Source organism: Phoxinus phoxinus (assembly GCF_949152265.1).
Source record: "Phoxinus phoxinus genome assembly, chromosome: 9".
Taxonomy (NCBI): Eukaryota; Metazoa; Chordata; class Actinopteri; order Cypriniformes; family Leuciscidae; genus Phoxinus; species Phoxinus phoxinus.
Genome location: NC_136884.1, coordinates 5,667,507 through 5,684,268, shown reverse-complemented (window position 1 = coordinate 5,684,268; position 16,762 = coordinate 5,667,507). Strand labels below are relative to the sequence as shown.

Here is a 16,762-nt window from a genome sequence, read left to right as displayed (position 1 = left end):
TGGACTCAATCCAACCGATCCAGCAAACGCTCTACTGTAAACAAACTGCAGTTCACTCGAAAACTCAGAGGTAAACCTTCAATACACAGTCCACATCTCCACAAAACACAAAGAAAACCTTCACAATTATTAAAATACTATGATGGATGGATGGATGGATGGATGGATGGATGGATGGATGGATGGATGGATGGATGGATGGATGGATGGATGGATGGATGGATGGATGGATGGATGGATGGATGGATGGAAACAATAGATAGAAGATGGATGGAATGATTGATAGAACGATAGATAGACTGAGATAGATGGGTAGATTGATGGATGGAACGATAGATAGATAGATAGATAGATAGATAGATAGATAGATAGATAGATAGATAGATAGATAGATAGATAGATAGATAGATAGATAGATAGATAATTTTTGTTATTAGCATTGCACAGCCCTTTCCATATAAAAACATCTACAGACTCACTGACAATAGAAATGATTCGAAATGCAACATGTAATGCATGTAGACTCACAGCTTCGGTGTGAATGGGGTGCACAGAGAAAAGCAGAGCGGTGAGGAAAGAGAAGTTGCTGTCTTCAAACACACACTGTTCACAGGTGTGCATGAGCAGCGCCGTCACCGTGCAGTGCAGAAACACGTTCACCAGGTGGAAGTAGAATGGAGTCATGCCGCCCAACAAAATGTTCAACCTGCAGAGAGAGTGAAGAAGAGAGGAAGAGTGTCATTAACAAGACACGAGGAATACCATGCAGTGACAAGAGATAAAACCTAGTCCAAGGAAATCTTTTGTCCTAACCAGCCGTGACAGAAACAAACAACAGGACAATTTAGTTGGCTTCTACTTGTGCTGCATTTGCTGGATATCTGTATACTCAAAGAACATGCAGCCAATCAGAACACATCAGATTCTTCTATTTAATTATGGAGAGAAAAATGACTTTGGTGAGGAAAGTTGCAGTGTCACACCAGAGAGTTGACTTCAAGTCTGTCTCTCAGCATGGCAAAACAAAAGGACATGGCTGTGGAAAAACCTCTGATGTTCAGTAAATACATTTGCTTGACCTTGCGATATGGTAGCACAGGAGGAAGCCCTTAAAGAAAGAGAGAGCAAGGGACCGAGCGAGATGAGAGAAGGGAACAATTAGCCTAAAGCAATGCAACATTAATGAGATTCCATGGTCACCTTGACTTGCAGGAGATTGCATTCGAATTTAGCAAGAGCACCAGAGGCAGAACACGGCATGGAACAAGATGAACAAACTCATTTCACAATACACTTTGAGATATTAAATCACCTTATTCTGATATAAAATTAACAGGTTTTTTAAATGGTTGAAGGAAAATAAAAAGACATTATAATTAGGGCTGCACGATATCGGGGAAAAAACTGATATTGTGATATTTTGTTTTTCTGCGATATATATATATATATTGCAGTTTCACCAGATGAAGTGTTTCACCAGTGTTATTTAAATATTCGTTATAAAATATTATAGTATTTTTATATCTTCTGTTTATTTTTATTTTTAAGTTTTAGTATTTTTGAAATTTTTATATTTCTATTTAACTTTAATTTATTTATTTATTTCAATTTAGATTTAGTCATTTTACTTTAGCAACTAAACTTATTCTATTTCAACATCTCATTTATGTTTATGTTTCTCTTCTAATATTTATATTTTATTTTAATTAACAACTATTTTTAATCGTTTTTTAGTTAACAATAACAAGTGTGATCTTAATGTTTTGGGTTTTTAAACTTCAAAACAAGAACATAATATTCCAAGATCTAATAATATAGAATTCATATTTCCAAATGATTAATTCTGAGAGAGTTACACTGTAGTGGTCACCATGCATCAGAGGGTTCGTTTTTTTTTTTTCTTCACATAAAAATATATTATATTCTGAAAATGTATGAAATAAAAATTCTCTCATGTATTCTTTGTCATGTCACTCCAAACGCTTCCGTTGTTATATTTGATATTAACATTCGTTCATTCCTCTAAACCTACAAGTATGAACACCATTAACATTGATGACAGTAACTAAAATCAAATTAACATCAAAATCAAAAAATTCTTCAATCATAAGATGTTTGTTTTACTCAAATTAGAGATGATTTTAGAGGGATGTTTGAGTGCTACCCCATTTGGACAGTAAAACGAACAAGTTCTAACTAACTTGTCAGGATAAATTCCAGATCACAGTATTTGAAGACCTTGGACGGCATACTTTGTTATGCAATCATAAAAAGTTCTACACGAGTCACTTAATACACCTGCCACTTAATATTTAGCTCCGAGCATGACGCTCAGTGGCCAGGGTAGAGAACAAGAGGAAATTAAACGAGAGCGAAAGGGTGACGGTTAATGAAATGATGGAAGGAAAACGATAATGACTGTGAAACAGTTTGCACATCTGCAGGCAATAATAAGCCTGTGTTTGTTTAACCACCGCTGATTAATGTCTGCAATACAGTCTCTACAGGAGAACAAGAAAATGTCTTCAAGCCTCATCAGAGATGAAGATAAAAATCTAGCCATGAGAGTGCAGTCTTTAGCTTCCCTCGAACAGCATTATATTCTGCAATCTCAGAGCCGTGGACAACTCTTGGTCACAGCTAACGTCCGCTTTGCAGTCCTCTCAGAGAGCAGGGCCGCTAGTCCAATTGATTTGAGGAAAATATGTGAAAGGAATAGTTGAATTACTGACATTCCACAACATGGAACACAAAAGTAGAAAAAATAGAGGCTGTGAAGCTCCGACAACCTCCAAAAAGCACCATAAATGTATCATGACAGCAGAGCTTTTCTGCTCGACCAAACAAGTACTTCCAATTTTTACCCCCCCCTGCCAACTATTTTACTGGCCCTTCCACAGACGAACAATAAATTGTTATTATTAAGTTTTTTTATTTATTATTATATTATTTATTTGTTTTTATATTAGCAATGTATTTTCCTAGAAATAATAATTTTGTTGATTTTATTTATTCTATATTGCATATTTAAAAAATATCCAGTATATACTAGCCCTGCCCAGTTTCACTGGCCCCACCACAAAATATTGATATTTTTTTTAGCAATGAATTTTTATTTTATTTTTATAAAATTTGTTTTTGTGCAAAAAACTTTATTAAGATTATAGACCTTATGCGCCAGAGAAACGGGGGCGCAGCCATCTTTAGAATATTGTCTTACAGAGCGACCACAAAAACGGAAGTTCAATGGGATTGCTGTCCAGGAGTAATTCGCTTTTGAAGTGGATTTACATAATATAAAGTGAACGAACGTTATCATGAGGATTGTAAAGTTTAAAGCAGATAGATTTACTTAATGTAAAGTGAACGAACGTTATCATGAGGATTGTAATGTTTAAAGCAGATGTCTTAACAAATGTCAGTAGACCAGGAAGATTTTAAAACGAGCCGTTCATTCATACATACCCAAGATCGCTGTGAAAATACAGACCGGAAGACAAAAGACAACGAGCGCAACGCTGAAAAGGGGCGGGGCTACATAAGGTCTATAGGTGAACCTCAAGGGACATACTAAAATAATCAAATTGGTCCCTGGCATGACCCCTAAATGTGCAGTGATTTCTGATAAACCCTGTTGAAAGTGGATATATGGGTGCACCAAAACCCAATCAGCAGTAAGGGGCGTGTCCACTTATGAAGGGGGAGGGGCCTTTGCTGCATAGCATTTGTGGGTGGGGCTATCAAGATAGGGGTGTGATCCTTTTGGGTAGGGGCGTGTTTATTTTGCTGATTTCAAACATCAACAGCGTTTCTCAGAAATTGCTAACTGCAGCTTTAAAATTTAGCAGCCATGGTACCGGTAACTATGATCTCTTGTCATATACTAAGAGCTGTGTATCAATTCTTCAGAATCATTTTGTACTTCAGGGAAGAAAACAGCATACGAGAGAGTAAATAGTGGCGGAAATTTCATTTTTGTGTAACAAATCCCCCAAATTTGGAGACAGCTCTAGCTATATCCGCTCACGTTGTGTTAAAGGCTCTTCTCTAAGCTCCAACTATCTGTGCACGTCTGGGAAAGACAGCTGAAGTTTTTCAAGAGCCTGTCAGGACGGCATCAAAGAGCAGATAAAAGACACAAGGATCATGCTGAGATACAAGAGCAGCCTGCAAGCTCACAGCTCTCTCTTGCTCTCACACATATACGCCTCTGGGCTCAAGGGTATTCTTTTTATCTCTTTTTCACTCGTACACACACAGTGGGGAACGAGCAGCACCCATCCGCTCTCTCATGATGTGATACACGGCACAACTGATACGTTTGAAGACTGACGGCTGCCAAAATACAAGGGTTACCTTTCTCAAAACTTTCTTAAAGACTTGTATTAAACTTTGTCTCTTAACGCAATACATTTATCACGACCATATTCTTTTGTCATAGGATTGGGCCAGTAAGTATGTAACCACCTAGCAGCAATGCACTATTTTCCCTCAGAACACCTTACTAACTGCATAGCAACACCCTGGAAACCATTTATCGTTTGGCACCACTCGCATGTTTTGTGTGAAAGTCTAGTCTTTCCAATTACATATAATTTATGCATTATAAATATTCAAAAGGTCTTTTGGTAATGAAAACAAGACTGAGCTAAAATTACTGCCTGTACATTAACAGAAAGAGATCTCCTAGCAAAAGGCGGGAGCAGGAAGTGTCTGGCTGCTCCAAAAATAAAGGAGATAAAATATGAGGCGAAGGCTGTTAATTGCCTTGCTATAAATACACAACGCCTCCTTTTCCGACTATAAAGGAACAAAGTACTCCTCCGTTCTCTTTGTGTTAACACTGGTGTGAATGTGGATCGCGCGCGATGTTGCAGAGCTGTCAGACGCGCGCGCCATATGGAAGATGACGTCATCCAAGAGAAAGAAACGCCCCTCGTTCTGAATCCGGAGTAAAAAACACACGAGCTTATCTCGAACTGTCTGTCTGCAACTCATACACTCGTACTAGTCTGTTTAATTTCACTATTTACGTGCACTTTTTGTGATGAGTGTTGTGCTTGGTGCACTTTGAGAAAGAAAAAAAAGTAACTTTAAACAGCTCTCTAAACTGCGCAACAAGTGTTGACTGGCATTGTGTGTAAACAACTGCGTAATGTCAAAGACTGAACGTGATCGTGATTCGTGAACTTGAGGTATTTTCACATCTTGCGCGTTCAAGCACAACATGTTCTTGCGTTCCGTTCCGTCTGCGTTTCCCCCACATGCTTCAGACTGACGTCGCGACACGAGTTTTTAGAGAGGTGGTCAAATGATTTGCGCGATTATTCATGGTGTTTTTTGAAAGCAATAACGCGTCCCTTTGTAAAAAATAAATAACAAAGCACTTATAACGCCTTAAGTACGCTTACTCAATTACATGAGTTAAAATAGTGTTAAATAATACAAATAACCCAGTTACTTTTTTTTTACACATGCATTTGGGGAAAGGAATGATATAAACCTTTTTACTTTTACTTTCATTTAATAAAACAATGGATTGAAATTAATCAGGTAAATCGTAAATGGACTGCATTTATATAGCGCTTTCACAGACCCAATGGCCACCAAAGCGCTTTACAATATTGCCTCACATTCACCCATTCACTCACTCATTCATACAAATGTAATCATTATTCGGTTACATTTGTACAAAATTAGCTCATTAATACCAAATGTTATCTGTGATGCTTTATGACATGACAGATATAGGCTAATCTTGTAGAGACTCTAAATGGAATTAAACAGCTTGTCATGTGACTACAGCCATGTAAAAGTCTTCTCATGAAAGTTTGCATAAAAGACAATGCAAAAAAACTGTTTAGACCCTTCAAGCTCAAGTAAATGTTAAACCTGCTCGTCATGCGATGAAAAGCAAGTTCTGTGGAAAGTTGCATAAACTGCTAAGATTAGTCTTACAAGTTAGTCAAATTAAGATTTTTCAAAACTTTTTTTTAAGTCAGTTACATAAAAACATAGATGGGTTTAATTTGATACCCAAAAGTGAGACTGCTGGTTAGTATTAACTAACTTGGTCATAGCTACTAATTCCTAAGACACAGTAATTAACGGCTATGTTTATGCAACTGGCTCCAGGTCTCATCAAGGCACGAGATGATGGACTTACTTACTTGAAAGTGAGGATGCAGAGCGGACGGTAGGATTTGTGGCTGGTGTTATCAGCCATCCGTTTGCCCCAAAAGTCATTGGTGAAGATGCTCCGGAGACTGGAGCCCGGTTTGACATCTGGATTGTTGGAGATGGCCCAAATATCATCATGAACAAACTCCCCCCATAGAGAGTTACTGTAGCAGAGCGCGCACACCGCCACCAGCGCGGCGTACCGGAGCAGCCGGACTCCCGCACCCGCTCCCGGCCTCGGCACGGACAGCCAGCACTGCACACGGGGAGAAGCGGCTTTGGTCCCTCGGCTGTTCGCTGTCATGTCGGTCCCCGTCTCGCATGCTGCTCGTGGAAGTGAAAGAGAGGAGACGCGTCCCGCTCCATAGCCCGTGTGCTGCACTGAAGCCCGGGCAGCGTATCACCTCGGAATGCGTAATATTAGCGAGTGTGTGTGAATGTGTATAAGGTGTTGAAATCCATGTAACCCGCCTACCAGCGCATGCGCAGAAGAGAGAGAGAGAGAGAGAGAGAGAGAGAGAGAGAGAGAGAGAGAGAGACGCAGGAAAAGAAACTGATGTAAATGAGAGAGAGATGCAAATTAGAAAGAATGAGAATGTGAGAAAAACAGATGGAACAAGAGAGATAAATGGAAATATAATGGAGATAGAGTAAAAAAATCTATTTAAAATTATTAGTTGAGTTTTTTTACTTTCCCATTTATTCAACATTTTCATTTACCTCCCATTTTACCGCATTATTTTATACTTTATTTTTTTGTGATTGCTGGAGAAACAGATTTTAAAGCTGAGAATAGCTATAGGTCTAACATCGTCTGCAAACGATGTAGTATAGCTATCTTATTTACTATTATTATATTATTTGGAACTTAATGTTCAATGATTGGAGTTTCATGCAATGACATTTTTTTTACAGCTATTTGTGTTGATATCAATGGTGTAATTTGAAGAATATGTAGATTTTTGCTCTTTTTCAAATTTTGTTTCAAAATAGTACACAATTATTCTTGTATGACACTAGTTAAATTGAGGTTAAAAGCTATACTACTGATTACAATTTTAATTTGTATAAGTTGTGGTAATTCAAATTAGATTCAACAAAAGGGCAATGGAACCTGAACGCATCTTGCTTTGTTTATACAAAACTTCATAATTTGTTATGGTTATTAGTATGTTTTAACAGAAACTATGGCCACCAATGTGAAATGTTGGAGGAGAAAATGAGAACGTGAGAGATAAATGCAAATTATGCAGCGAATGAGAGAGAGAGCGCAGGCAGGAAATCAATAAAGAGCTGTGGGATATTTCACACAATGATTGCTCTGCCTTGACCGTGACCTGTGCTTCCACGCAGAAGCAGCCATAAGCAAATTGCTCTGGGTTTGGACTTGCTAATGGAACAGGAAGACAAGGATAATGAATCATGATGATAAATGCACTTTTGAAGATTCACTGACGGGTGAACATCTGGCTAAACATGACTTTATGCAAAAAAACGTTAAAATTACCCATCATGGGGGGCTGTTTAAATATATCTGGTGGCTCCCTACAGTCAAATCACTCTTGCAACCAGATTGAACTGCAAAACTGACTGCTGACGGGGCTGTTTTGCATTGTGGAATTATTTTCATGACAATTAAGCACATTTTAATCCTCTCCACCAACTGTCAGTAGCAGTAGCAATGAAAAAAACCCACAAAAAATTATATTACTTGTTGTAAAGGGCATAATATTCATAGTATCTGAAGTACTGAATATATATATTAGAATTAAATTAGATTTTGGGGTGAAATATGATCCAGTTCAGAAAATATATCACAAATAGATCAGATTATCACGTCTTCATAGTAATACCAAAAATGATAAAAAAAACTAACAAAAAACTGCAAATGATTAGTGTTATATTAACTTTTATGATTTAAGTTAAATCTGAAAACGGACTGTTACAAAAACAAACTCTGAAACATACAAACAATGACAACTATAAACATCACCCTTCGGACATCTAGCCAGTGCACATTTCATCTGTTTGGGCAGAAATATGCCTATGCATCTCTGAAGGCACTGACCAACATGGCTTGTCTTGACATGTCTCGCTTCACTGTCTTGGTGGAGTTTCTGACTGACTCGTTGCAAATGGAGAGACTGAGAGAAACAGAAAATATAACATTCAAACACACACACACACACACACACACACACACACACACACACACACACACACACACACACACGCACACACGCACACACGCACGCACACACACACACGCACACACGCACACACACACACGCACACACACACACACGCACACACATACACACATTCACACACACACGGCTTCAGGGAAAGGGTGACCCAGAGTAACCTCTTCAGGAGGCGTCTCTGACCAGTTTTAAAGATCAGTCTCAGTGTTCCTGTTATGAGTCTTGGATCTGAAGAGCTTGCTTTGGGTCCGGGGTTAATAATCCCACCCATCCTGACCGAGATGTCTCTAGTATCCAGAGTTCAGGCTTTACAGATTCAAATCCAAAGTGTCAGGTCTCTCTGAACTGCCTCGGAACAACTGGAACATCTCTATGGGGAGAGAAACATTGAATTATTTCAAGAGTTTGAACTAACACCAGCAGTCTTCAGACGGATAAATAATGTAATGTTAAATGTGCTTGCGAATTATGGTTTTCAATACTTCATCGGTGTCTCCAAGCACTCTCTTAATGGTGCCTTTTTAATTTCAAACCCTGTCAATCATGTACATCACCATTTCAATTATTGTCCCGCCAATTTGAGAGCTCTATAAATCATGTATAGAAGCAGAACTTCTAGGCGAGACTGAAAAATATATTTTCCTCATGCCACTGCATATAGGGCATGAGGAAATATTTTCCTCATGCCACTGCGTACACGGTGCGATTTTTTGCTGTTTTACGAGCTCGCAGATGATTTTTTCACTCGGGAGAAATCGAGTGCAAATCGGTGATGCTCGCATGGTCGCGGCTCGCAGCGTGTGAGAGGAATTACGAGCCGAGCCGAGCACGTTATGAGCACCTCCCCGACCTCCCGATCATTTTTAAACATGTTTAAAAAATTCGGGGAGTCGGCCCGATTTTCACCAGCGTATAGGCTGTCCCCTATTGCCAAATCATACACAACCGCCTCACAGGCTAGATCGATGGGGCTATACCTCAGTGGCAGCAACCACACAGCGTGCGCATACACTGTCACACACACACACACACACACACACACACACACACACACACACACACACACACACACACACACACACACACACACACACACACACACACACACACACACACACACACACACACACACACACACACACACACACACACACACACACACACACACACTCTCTCTCTCTCTCTCTCTCTCTCTCTCTCTCTCGTTTTTATGTTGAACGGAATGGCTACTGTCACAGTATCTGCATTTGCACACACATTTCTGTCATTTTTCTATCTGAAGCTATTGCCTGAAATATATGCAGTGTGTGTGCTGTATGATGTCAATAACATTTCTATTTCAAATAAATGCTGTGCTTTTGAACTTCCTATTCATCAAAGAATCCTGAAAAATTATCACGTTTCTATAAGAATATTAAGCAGCACAACTGTTTTCAACATTGATGATAATAAGATATGTTTCTTGAGCAGCAAATCAGCATATTAGAAGGATTTCTGGATTTTGTGGTAGAACAATTATTTTAAATTGTAATAATATTTCACAACATTACAATTGTTACTATATTTTTTATCAAATAAATATCCACGCATAAAATACTTTTCTAAAAAAAAAATCTTATCAACCCAAAAATTTTGAATGGTATTATTTTGTACAGATTATGCTCACACAGCAACAGAATACGGTTCTCAGTCCTGTATTTGAGTTCGTAATATTGTTACATTCACACACAGTTCAGTTATTTACAGAAGTGATGACCACATTCTATAACCAAACTCATACCTGTACGTTTTCAGGACTCGGAAACACATTCTCGGAAACCCCTTGCTGTGTGAACAGAACCCGACTGGACAACTAGTTGTACTAGTGTTGTACAAACGTGTGTCTACCGTGTGTCGCGGGTTTTCATATGTGGTTTGGGTAACTTACAGCAATGGAGATATGAGCTGTGTGTTATCTGGAGATTATAGATATAGATCCAGTCACTGTTCTCTACCAGAGCAGCCACCGTGGGTTTCGTGTTCTACACACACATCAAATGCTCCGCTCTCCACCCAGATATAAAAGCTGCCGTCAGGTATATTTATCGGATTAACTCGCGGCTCGAATGGACTCTGGTCGTCAAGAAAGTGATGAGACTTTTCAGTTTTATGGACATCGCTATATTTGACATTACTTTGGTCACTATTAAGAGAACACAAGCTTGACTCCCGATGCACGTTCATACAGAGCGTGAACTTGAAGTTCAGAGAACATACAGAGAAGTCTTGAACTTCATACGTTCAAGACGCTATACTGTAAGTTGCTGTGTGAACATAGCCTATATGTACAAGATAAATAAGCCAATGCCACGGTGTTGAGGATATTTCAAGAGAAGCCGTGCTTCCTGTGGAGTCTCAGAGCAGTCACCGCTGATCCATGTCTTTGAAAAGGTCACACACAAACACACTTACCACAGTCCTTTGACTCCTGCGCTCCTCCTCTGTTGGGCTAGGCTGTAGATCTCCTGCAGTTGTTTCCTCTGGTCTTCGCTCAGTGGAGACGTGAGGGACTGATACCAGCCTGCATCTGAACTCTGAACACCTGCAACAGGAAATGCTTTGGGTTACACTTGTGGACAATAGTTCCAGAATGTATTTTGATATAAAAAAATATAAATAAATAAATCCAACATAATAAAAAAGGAGAGATTTTCCTAAGAAGAAGAAAAATCACAGCAAGGTGCTTTGCATCATGCTATATGCTGACTTTAAATAATTAATTCAATAATGAATAAATTATAAATACATTATTTTTAAATTATTATACATGCAATTTTAATGATTTAATTAAGTGACTTAATTAAGAAAATACATGGAATATTATTAATTTAAAAAATAATAATTTGCCACACCACAGGACCATTTCAAATGAACCAGTGTAGTAAGCAAAATGATATATAAGAGGACGAGTCTTAAAAACACACACACACACACACACACACACACACATATATATATATATAGAGTTTCAAATAAATATTAAATATTGAAGGATATAGAAGAAAAATATAGAAGAAATACTGAAAAAAAAACACAGCAACTATTCATATTTAGGGAGTTGACATGCTATACCAAATCTTTCATTATTAATGAAATATTTATTTAATAGTAAATTAAGAAACTGTATTTTTAAAAAATATTTCAAATAAACTAGTGGAAGCAAAAAAACAAAACAAAAAGATAAAAAAATAATTCAATCCATTTATCATATGGAGTAGGGTTTTGGACAAATGAGATTTCATTTTGGGTGTGGCTGCCCAATGCAAATATGGGGTAGTGTGACATATCTTATATATAATAAATGTATTATGTAAATGTACATGTGTGTGGTATATTACGGAATAGAAAAATGTGCATACGGAGCAGGGAGGCGGTGAAGAACTGATATTCGTCCTCTCCGTTGTCGTAGTCCAGTGGTGTACTGTACTCCTCTAATGGGGTCCCCTCAAGAGCATCATCATCCCAGTATTCATCATCGTCCTCATCATCTTCATCTTCATTGTCATTCCCAGTGGGAGCGCCGGACGACTGCAGGGCCACCCCTTTCTCTCCAACCTCATCCTCATCGCTAGGAATCTCCTCTGGAAAACACACATTATTTCCAAAAATCTGATTCCAGTGCAGCAAACAGGAGGGGTTTGGTGAAGTAAAGGTCACTTCTAAATATAGAGATTTTCAGAGTATGAATCTACCAGTCCCACAAGTATATAGCCAAAAAAAAGCTCATTTGTACTTGATCTAAGAGATTTACATAGCTTACAATTGAACAATAGCTGCATGCAAATTTGCATATTATCCGAAGTATACATTATGCAAAATTAGTATTATTCGTGTTTCACAAATCAAAGTGAAAACTGTAAAACAAAAACAAAAAAACAATGGTGTTAATCAGTATTTTCCCTATGTTTTCCAATAAAAATATCATATTGCATATATATTAATAAACAAAACCACATAAGATAATAAGGCTTGTTTTCAGGGAATATCTCTTGAATTAAGTACATTTTCCCTGATTTAAACAAACTTCTCACTCTATTTGGCTAGATTTCTGCTTAAATATAATACTGCATAGCATAGTTCATTGACCTCTCCAACGCAAACTAAGTACAAACATTAAGAGTGTACTAGAAGTATGCAAACTGGCATGCAGTTGATGTCTATCTCACAGGAACCAGAATCATAATATCAATAAATCCATAACTCCAACAGTATGATGCTGTCAGATTTCAGGTCAGTGTCGTGAAGATCAATTGAATTCATTTGAGTCAAGTGCTTGATGCCCAAAGGTTCAGAATCATGTTAAACTAACACGCGGTCGTTCCTCCGTTTCCCATGTCTCCGAGGCCCTGTTAGAGAGATGCAATCAGTTCTCAGTCGTCCGTAAAGCCTGATGACTAAAGACCAACCTGAAGCTATATATGCCAGAAATAGAACTTCCTGCGCACGGATTAAGTTTACCTGAGGTGAAGTGAGATTGGACTCGATGAAGCTGTGAGATTAACAGAACCACACAGACCACCAAAAGCAACAACGAACAGAACATTGGACTTGACAGGTCTTAATTACATTCTATTTGCTGTGATCTTCTGGTAAAGTGGCCAATTTATACACTTTGTTTTAAGTCATTATTGCATCAGTCAAGCATTTCAAAAGACAATTTTCCACTCTCTCACGTGACCCTTAGAATTAAAGTAATTGCTATGGTACCTTTAAGGCTTCTCTATGTAAATTAGGTAATTTGTATATAGAAGTCATAAAGATACAGACGCCAAAACATTTGAAAGTGAAATGCTTAAAGGGATAGTTCACCCAAAAATTAAGATTCTGTCATTGATTACTCATCCTGATGTCTTTCCAAACCCATAAATCTTTCGTTCATCTTCGGAACACAAAATAAAGATCTTTTTAATAAAATCTGAGAGATTTCTGTCCCTCCGCTGCCCATGCAACTACCACTTTCAAGCCCCAGAAAGGTAGAAAAGACATCTTTAAAGTTATCCATGTGACTCCGGTGGAGTTTGTTTGCGAAATAAAAAGATGAATATTTTGTATTGGATTTCATTAAAAAGATCTTCATTTGTGTTCCGAAGATGAATGTCTCTCCCATAACATGTCACACACAATCTCACCATTCTCCTCCTCCTCTGAGCCTTGAGCTCTGGCGAGCTGCTCTGGTTTGTTGAGCACTCGGGAGGCGTAAATGTGCTTTAAACCCAGGAAGAGGAGGAGGATGGAGGGGGCGATCTGACCCGCTACTTCCTCCAGGACGGCAGGGCGGCTGGGCAGCTCCATCAGAACACTGAGACCGATGATGCACATCTTACGGTCATGTAGTCTGTGGATGACAACAACAAGCAATCATATATTTATAAACATTAAATACGTCATTTGATAAAATATGATAAATTCAATTTTTAAGAGATAGTTCACCCAAAAATGAAAATTCTGTCATTATTTACGCACCCTCAAGTTGTTCCAAACCAATATTCATTTCTTTATTCTGTTGAACACAAATAAATATAATTTGAAGAATGCAGGTTAATGGGCACCATTGACTTCCATAGCAGGTTAAAAAAAATATTATGGAAGTCAATGGGGACCAGAAACTGTTTGGTTACCCACATTCTTCAAAATATCTTCTTTTGTGTTCAACAAAAGAAAAAAAACTCATGCAGGGTTTGGAAAAACTTGAGGATGAGTAAATTATGGTGTGTTTTTTTTTTCATTTTTGGGTGAACTATCCCTTTAAGGGTTGATGATTGAATATTTCTAAGAGAACTAAAAAGATGATAGTGATACTCATAAACCAGAACTGGGAAATTCAACATGTAAAAATCGATGAGTGCATGATAACATGTTAATATGTAATTCATAATGAAAAACGACAGTAGATATTATTTAAAGCTAGATTTTAAGCTGTTACATAAATGTACCGGTATATGAACTTCAAAATTCAAATTCAGTTTACTACCTCAATTCAAATTCCAGGATTTAACAGGAATGAATGAAATCAGTAGGAACAGCCGCCACATCAGCACAAATACAGAAAAGGGTATTTCATCTAAAAATCAATCTCTGTTAATAAAGTGCATGTGACCATCTGAACTAAACGAAAGGCAAACAGCCTCACCCTACGAAGAACTCGGTGTCGTTCATCCATTGGTTGATGAACTGTGCTGTGATTGGCTCCGGGCTGTGTGGGAAGCGGATGTTCTCTAGCGTGTGCATCAGCAGGGTGGGGTTGTAGTACAGAGCTGCAATTACCACCTGCAGACACATGGTGCGCAGCTCGCTGGACTTCACACCGCGCGTTAACCGTTCCAACACGGCCTCCACGAACAGAGGGATACACTAAAATACACACACACAGGCACAAAATGTGATAACAAATTAAGGTCGGCATGAAACTTAAGCTGCGATAGTCTTTTATTCCCTATTGCGACTTATATCAGAGTCAAACGGCTTCTTGAACAAGAAAAAAAGAAGGCTGAGACTTGCTTATGTGTTCAAACAGCCGCAAAAGAGCGTCTACTCTCCGCCTACTGAACTAATGCGTAAACATTACGGGAAGAGGATTTAAACTTTGTTGGCTGGAGACCCAAGTTTGGTTTGAAGATGAAAAACATACATAAATAATACTAAAATAACACTGGTTCTGACACACTAAACTAACATAATATGACATCAACCCACAAACATGACTGACCTGGTCAATGCCACGTCCACGGCACTGTAATATAATGACCTCGAGAAGTTTGGCAGCATGGCATTCTGGGTCCTCTCCAGAATCACTAGTTAGGACCTGAGGGGATGAAAGGTCAAATTTTCAAATGCATATGGAAGAAATAAATAAACTTGAAATGGAAGAATTAAATAGAGTAAATGCATGTTAAGACCTTTTTGCACATGGTGTAAATGATCTCCAGGTACTTGGGGTCTGACAGCAGCGTATTTGTGTCCACGGTAACATAATTGTGCAAGAGGGGCATCATATCTGCATCAACAGGGTAATATATGACATCATTAAGCGAGCACTCAATATCACCACAATCATTTTCAAATGACTCAAGTAAATACGCACATCAATCAACTTAATGACTCTTTCAACCTAGTTCAATCATGACATGAGTTATAGTTTAAGGTGGAGCGGAGAGATCAAGTCTGGGCTTGGCTTTCGGCTGCGTTTTATGTGCTAGGTGTGGGATCTGAGCTACATTCGTGTCTGAGACCTGTGAAGTAGTCAAAGCAGTCGTGCTGGAAGACGTCGTACAGGACACCCAACAGCTGCCACATCTGAGGGGAGATGGAATAACAGGTGAGTCCAAACGCCAGCGACAAGATCTCCTCATAAAACTCTGAAAAAGACAGAGGGAATGTGACTGATCGCTCCTGAAAATAGAGTATATATATATATATATATATATTAAACATCATTAAAAATGAGAGCTCCATCATGTGGTCAAATGTTGTAATATGTTTCTGTAAGGTGCGTTCACACTGACAGCGTTTAAATTGCGGGAGTTTGACATGCATCTAACTGTATCCACACTGTCACTATTATAAATCGCATAAAGTTCAAATTTTTGCCAACTCTCAACTTTGGGTTGCTTTGTCACTGCAATTCACTGTCAGTGTGAAGTGAACACCTAAAGGTACACTATGACAGAAGGTACACTATGACACTATTGTTTTGGTTGTGCTTCGGCTCTTTTTCAAATGTATGAAACATTATTTTGAACTAGAAAATAGTGTCACACACACACCTGCCATACCTATGATGGGTTTCTGGAGGACGAGACCAATCACCTGCAGGCATATTCCCTCCAGCTGTTGACTTATCTAAGACAGAAAAAGGGAGATAAAGAAAAATAGAAAGAAATATATTAACCTGTTCAAATTTTGATGCAATTTAAAGAGACAGTTCACCCAAACATGACCATCATCATTACACCAGTCTTCAGTGTAACATGATCATTCAGAAATCATTCTAATATGCTCATTTGCTGCTTAAGAAACACTTATTATTATTATTATTATCAATGTTAAAAACATTTGTGCTAATTCATATTTTGTGGAAACCGCAATACTTTTTTTTTCATGATTCTTTGATGAACAGAAAGTACAAATGAACAGCATTTAATTGAAATAGAAATATTTTGTAACACAAGTTACTGTCACTTTTGATAAATTGAATGCATCTTTACTGAATAAAAGTATTTTTTTTAAACGCACTGAAACTCAAATAGAGCTGCACGTTTAATCGTTAAAAGATTGAGACCGCGATTCAAACACCGACGTGATATCATTCCTAAATTTGTCATTGAATCATTAATTCAAGA

At 38.2% G+C, this 16,762-nt stretch overlaps 2 protein-coding genes across 7 annotated transcripts in view; both read right to left on the bottom strand.

Moving 5' to 3' along the window:
- Nucleotides 1–6,663, bottom strand: part of tmtc1 (transmembrane O-mannosyltransferase targeting cadherins 1) — a 41,461-nt gene extending 34,798 nt beyond the window's left edge. Inside the window, exons 1-2 of the mRNA XM_079622207.1 lie at nucleotides 6,171–6,663; nucleotides 529–706 (exon numbers count right to left, since the gene is read on the bottom strand). Of these exons, the coding sequence (XP_079478333.1) occupies nucleotides 529–706; nucleotides 6,171–6,484 (492 nt within the window). The 5' untranslated portion in view covers nucleotides 6,485–6,663. The remainder of the gene's footprint in view (nucleotides 1–528; nucleotides 707–6,170) is intronic.
- Nucleotides 6,664–8,064: 1,401 nt separating this feature from the next.
- Nucleotides 8,065–16,762, bottom strand: part of ipo8 (importin 8) — a gene marked incomplete at its 3' end in the record, with an annotated part of 17,680 nt that continues 8,982 nt past the window's right edge. For 2 of the 6 annotated variants that reach the window (XM_079622765.1, XM_079622766.1), the window contains exons 17-25: nucleotides 16,196–16,262; nucleotides 15,653–15,778; nucleotides 15,320–15,417; nucleotides 15,130–15,225; nucleotides 14,554–14,774; nucleotides 13,553–13,758; nucleotides 11,783–12,004; nucleotides 10,836–10,965; nucleotides 8,074–8,754 (exon numbers count right to left, since the gene is read on the bottom strand). In XM_079622765.1, the coding sequence (XP_079478891.1) occupies nucleotide 8,754; nucleotides 10,836–10,965; nucleotides 11,783–12,004; nucleotides 13,553–13,758; nucleotides 14,554–14,774; nucleotides 15,130–15,225; nucleotides 15,320–15,417; nucleotides 15,653–15,778; nucleotides 16,196–16,262 (1,167 nt within the window). Of the gene's footprint in view, nucleotides 8,755–10,831; nucleotides 10,966–11,782; nucleotides 12,005–13,552; nucleotides 13,759–14,553; nucleotides 14,775–15,129; nucleotides 15,226–15,319; nucleotides 15,418–15,652; nucleotides 15,779–16,186; nucleotides 16,263–16,762 lie in introns of those variants that run through there. The other 4 variants (XM_079622761.1, XM_079622763.1, XM_079622764.1 and 1 more) reach the window with 3 other exon arrangements.